Genomic DNA, 5259 nt, shown 5'->3' with positions numbered 1-5259 from the left:
TTCTGTCTCTTTTTCTCCCATTTTCTCTCTCTCCAAACACCATCCTTTCTCCTCTCTCTCTCTCTGACACCACCTCCTCTCTGCAAACTTCACTGTGCAAGCCTTTGCTTGTCTTTCTCGCTTTTCTTTGTCTCTTTTCGCTCAAAAGCTTCCTCACTTTTATATTCTCTATCGCCCTCTCCACAATTACACACACTCATCAGCTTCTGCCAGTCATGCTTCAGAGCTTAGTTCCTCAATCTCCAATCGGCGCCGCGAACCCTAACAATAACCCTAGCTCCTCATCTTCCTCCATGAAGACCAAACGCGTCGACCGCGACCTCGCCGGCGGAGAATCATCCGGCGAAGACCCCTCCTTCACCAAGCGCCCCAATTCCGGCCGGAATTTCTCCCGCGAAAAAACCTCAGACGACCGCGAGACGGAGCCGGTCGCCGAGGGCGAGTCGGCCGGTCTCAGACTCCTCGGGCTTCTCCTACAATGCGCCGAGTGCGTCGCCATGGACAGCCTCGACGAAGCCAGCGACCTCCTCCCGGAGATCGCCGAGCTCTCCTCGCCGTTCGGATCTTCGCCGGAGCGAGTTGGCGCATATTTTGCGCACGCGCTTCAGACGCGCGTGATCAGCTCCTGCTTAGGCACCTACTCTCCCCTCACCACCAAAACCCTAACATTAGCTCAGTCCCAGCGGATCTTCAACGCTCTGCAATCCTACAACTCCATCAGTCCTCTAGTCAAATTCTCTCACTTCACGTCCAACCAAGCCATCTTCCAGGCCTTGGACGGCGAGGATCACGTCCACGTCATCGATTTGGATATAATGCAAGGCCTCCAGTGGCCAGGATTGTTCCACATCTTAGCCTCGCGGTCGAAGAAGATCCGATCAATGCGGATAACCGGGTTCGGATCCTCGTCGGAGCTTCTTGAGTCGACCGGGCGGAGACTTGCAGATTTCGCGAGCTCGCTCGGCCTCCCCTTCGAGTTCCGGCCCCTGGAGGGCAAAATCGGAAGCATCACCGAGCTGAGTCAACTTGGAGTGAGACCGGACGAGGCCACAGTGGTCCACTGGATGCACCATTGTCTGTACGACGTCACCGGCAGTGATTTGGCGACGCTGAGATTGCTGGGCTCGCTGAGACCGAAGCTGATCACGATCGCCGAGCAGGACCTGAGCCATAGCGGAAGCTTCTTGGGGAGGTTCGTGGAGGCCTTGCATTACTACAGTGCGCTGTTTGACGCGCTTGGGGATGGATTGGGAGCGGACAGCCTAGAGAGGCATATGGTGGAGCAGCAGCTGTTTGGCTGCGAGATTAGGAATATTCTGGCCGTGGGTGGGCCCAAGAGGACCGGGGAGGTGAAGGTGGAGAGGTGGGGGGATGAGTTGAAGCGGGTCGGGTTTCGGCCCGTTTCGCTTGGCGGGAACCCGGCGGCCCAGGCAAGCTTGCTGCTTGGGATGTTTCCCTGGAAAGGATACACGTTGGTTGAGGAAAATGGGTGCTTGAAGTTAGGTTGGAAGGACCTCTCCTTGCTCACAGCCTCTGCTTGGCAGCCGTTGGATTGAATTACTTTGACCCGATTGGGCGATTGGGTTGCCTGGATGTTGCGAAGGAGACCAACATGATCCACCACTTTGTTTATTGGGGTGAGATTGATGAACACTGGGGAGTGATGAATTTGATAATTGGCAAACCAATTATCACATGATGTTGGGGATCGGTGGTTGTATTTGTTTTCACTTGGCTGTAATTCTTTGAAGGATAAAAACAATGTAGTTAGTTTTTATTTTTTATATTTAAATTTATATGTGAAAAGAAAAAAGAAAAAGGAAAAAGATCCATATCTGATGGGGTCTAATCTATAGATGGTGAATTCAAGTGACAATCATTGGAGTTCTTAAATGAGTTACAATTGTTTAATTTAATTCATTTCAGAATAGTTAATGTAAGTTTTGGTGATGCTATGCCATGGGTTGGGTGGAAAGTTGCAATCGAACATGGAAGAATAGAAAAGGGAAACAAAGAAGACTTGTCCTGCTTGGTGTGCTGATGATTTTAAGGTCAAGTTTTGTGGGTGGGAGTTGAGATTGAATTGGGTTATTTCAATTAAAATGGAGTCATGGTTGTTGTTTGGTACCATGGGGAAATTGTAGGCGTTAAAATAAATAACAATATAACATATTGTGTGTTACAAGTCTCATTTAAAAGCGGAATTCATAAAGACTGACTTGGACTAAACTCCAATTCAATTCAAACTGGGTTTGGTGCAATGGGGGGACTGTACTTGTTAAAATTGATAACAATCTAACGTATTTTTTCTTACAAATTTCACTTGGATTGGTCTGGGTTGGGTGATTGGGCAATTTGGGATTGCATAGTCCCACAAATGAAATGAGGGCACATGGAAGTGTACTCTAGACTAAAATACGAAAGCTTACCTCACTTTTGTCAGAAATTCAGATATGCATAAGCTGGTGCTTCTGTAATCTCTACAAACCAATCTCTGATATACAAAAGAAGTGGCCATCCTTCTCTTCTTTCATTGTTGCGTATCAGTTCCTGGTTGGCTGAATGGAATGAATTGGTTCAAACTGACATGATATAGACCTTTTTTTTATGCAAAAGTGAAAAAGTTACTTCTCTCTGTAACATTTCAAGATCTATCTTTAATGAATTTTAACATGATAGAGATTAAAAGCCAAAACTAAAGCATTCCTTCACATGTTCGTCTTACCACTTTAGTGACTCGTCAACTAGTTTGATCTGTGAACTAAAAGTTCAACAATTCTAACTTTTTAACTATATTTCAGATCAAAATGCCACTATGTTCGACCCTATAAATTTGTATGTTCAACTTTTCATTCAAATATTTTTATATAAATATATATAAATATATATTTTGCTCGTTATTTGACCGATTGTTTGTGGGTCTTTCACACTGAGTGATTTCATAATGAGGACTTAATCTAAGGCCCTTAGATGAGACTTCATTTCTTAATCGTTGGATCAAATTGATTAGTCTTAAAATTCTACATTTCAACGTGCAAACATAACATGGCTCATGCTTATTGAGTTTCCAAAACCAAAGAAAATTGGGCCAGGCTGAGGTTAGAGAGGGCTAGGCCCAATAGCAACCAAGTCCAAACTATATTCTTACAGAAATTGAGCCAATGTATGAACCAATGAAAGTTGGGCCAGCCTGCATTTTAGAAAACTTTAATTTAAACGGAAAAAAAAGTATTTTTTTATAAATAAAAGTTATGCAATTTTTCTGCATATGGTTGCGGTTTGGTTACCGCAATTTTTCAATGAAATTATGAACCGATCGGTATATTATGATATGGTAAAAAGATGAATTATGAACCGACTGATATATTGCGGTATACCGTAATTATCGGTACAATCGGTATAGGGAACAACATAGCATTCAGTGACGGACCTATTAAGGCACAAAGAGGTGCACCTATTTTTACCCGAAAAATCTTTGTAGGTACTTCAAATTGCTCATTTGTTCAGTTGATGGTGGTGCAGATTACCTTATTTTCATTTTCAGCATTTAAGTAAATGTCTTTATTCTTTTACTTTCATTTATTTTTATTTTACTCAATTTACTTAAGTTTACAATGTAAATAAAAAAGTACCCCCCATTTAGATTCAAATAAAAATACTAGAAAATCAAATTCCTACCAAATCAAAATATGAAAAATCGATTTAGTGCAAAATACGATTTAGGCTAAAAATGATGGCTCATTAAGTCAATATATACTTCATACTAAAATCCCATAAAATCAAGTTTTCTTATTTGATGTGTAAGGAATAAAAGCCGCCAAAAATTATCTTGAGAAAATAATTATTCCGAAAAACCATTTTTCATAATTAGTCAATATTTTTACATAAAACAAATTTTCATGTATGATGTGAATGCATGAAGGGACCTAACGTCAATGTAGATTAGATGTTCAATTCACAAAGAGTTTTTAGCCTTTCAAAATTGCACATCCACTAAAAAATTCTTGGATCCACCAGTGATAACATTAGAGAACTTTTTATTACAAAAAAAGAGCTTGCTCATGCTTAAAAATACTGTTGAAATAAGCAGAACATTTTATCATTGTCAATGGTTCCATATACGGAGAGAATGAACTTTATTATTAAAAATAACCAATACAATCCACAATCCTGCTAATGCACAATTAATCAACTAAATATATATATATATATATATATATTATCAAATAGAAACTTCATTAGATAAACTTCAACGGTACAATCAAAGATATAAATAAGACATCTAAAATACTAATCCTAAGAGGGCAACAAATTAACATGCTAAAAGCAAAACTAATGCGGAGAAAAGCCATACTAAAACTACTAGCTCACATCACCACTGTAATAACCCAAAATAAAATATTCAAAAAAAAAACAAAATATCTAAAAGTAGGATTAATATCTTCTAGCAAAAAGACAATTTTGCCCTCGCATTATTTAATAGAGAAAAAGGTGACTTTTTGATCGGAAAAGAATTTGGTAATTTTGCTTACGCCGTTGCGTAGACCACGGCGAAACGAGTCCGTAGACACGGAGTAGACCCGAATCGGAGTTGTAACGAAGAAAAGACGATCAAAATACCGCGAAGGGCAAAACGGTAATTTGGAAAAAAGTCAGATTTTTTAATCCCTTTCTCTCTCTCTCTCTCTCTCTCTCTCTCTCTCGCGCTACCAGCCGCGCGGCTTCTCTCCTTCACGACGCCACAGCCGCCACCACGGGCCGGCTCGATCTCCGGCGTGGGCATGGTTGGACTCGTCTCGTCGCCGCCGTTCTCCCTCGACCTGTCGCCGCCTCGGGGCCACCTGGAACTAGTCGGAAAATCAAGTTTTCCGACCGGTTTTCACCCAAACTTCATCTTCTTCGATCTCCTTCGTTTCATAACCAAATCGTTCGAGTAAGGTATGGATTCTTACCTATTTTTCGTGCTCTAACTGATGGTTGGCTGGGTTTTGATCGATTTTCGCTCTAGAACACTCGATTTTCGAATTGAAAATCGGTCGAACTTCGGCCGCCGTGATTGGCCATTTTCGGCCACTTTTTGGGGTATGCCCAAGAACAAAAGTGACTCCAAATGGGGTGTTTTACCTAAGATAGGAGTTTGGAGTCTTGGTTCCGAGATTTTTCGGCCACCCGGTATCGCTTTGGACACCCAAACTGCCCGCACGTGTGGCGGCCCGTGGGTGAGAGTGGTAAAGTGACCCTGTGTAGTTTTGTGATCCT

At 42.0% G+C, this 5259-nt stretch overlaps 1 protein-coding gene across 1 annotated transcript; it reads left to right on the top strand.

The window, feature by feature from the left end:
- Positions 1-1876, top strand: LOC117623386 (scarecrow-like protein 23). The gene has a single exon (XM_034354340.1). It carries the CDS (start codon positions 216-218, stop codon positions 1554-1556), a length of 1341 nt encoding a protein of 446 aa, XP_034210231.1. The 5' UTR covers positions 1-215; the 3' UTR covers positions 1557-1876.
- The last annotated feature ends 3383 nt before the right edge of the window (positions 1877-5259 follow it).

This window comes from Prunus dulcis, chromosome 3 (genome assembly GCF_902201215.1).
Source record: "Prunus dulcis chromosome 3, ALMONDv2, whole genome shotgun sequence".
Lineage (NCBI taxonomy): Eukaryota > Viridiplantae > Streptophyta > Magnoliopsida > Rosales > Rosaceae > Prunus > Prunus dulcis.
The sequence above is the reverse complement of the archived record's forward strand: the minus strand, read 5'-3'. Positions and strand labels throughout refer to the sequence as shown.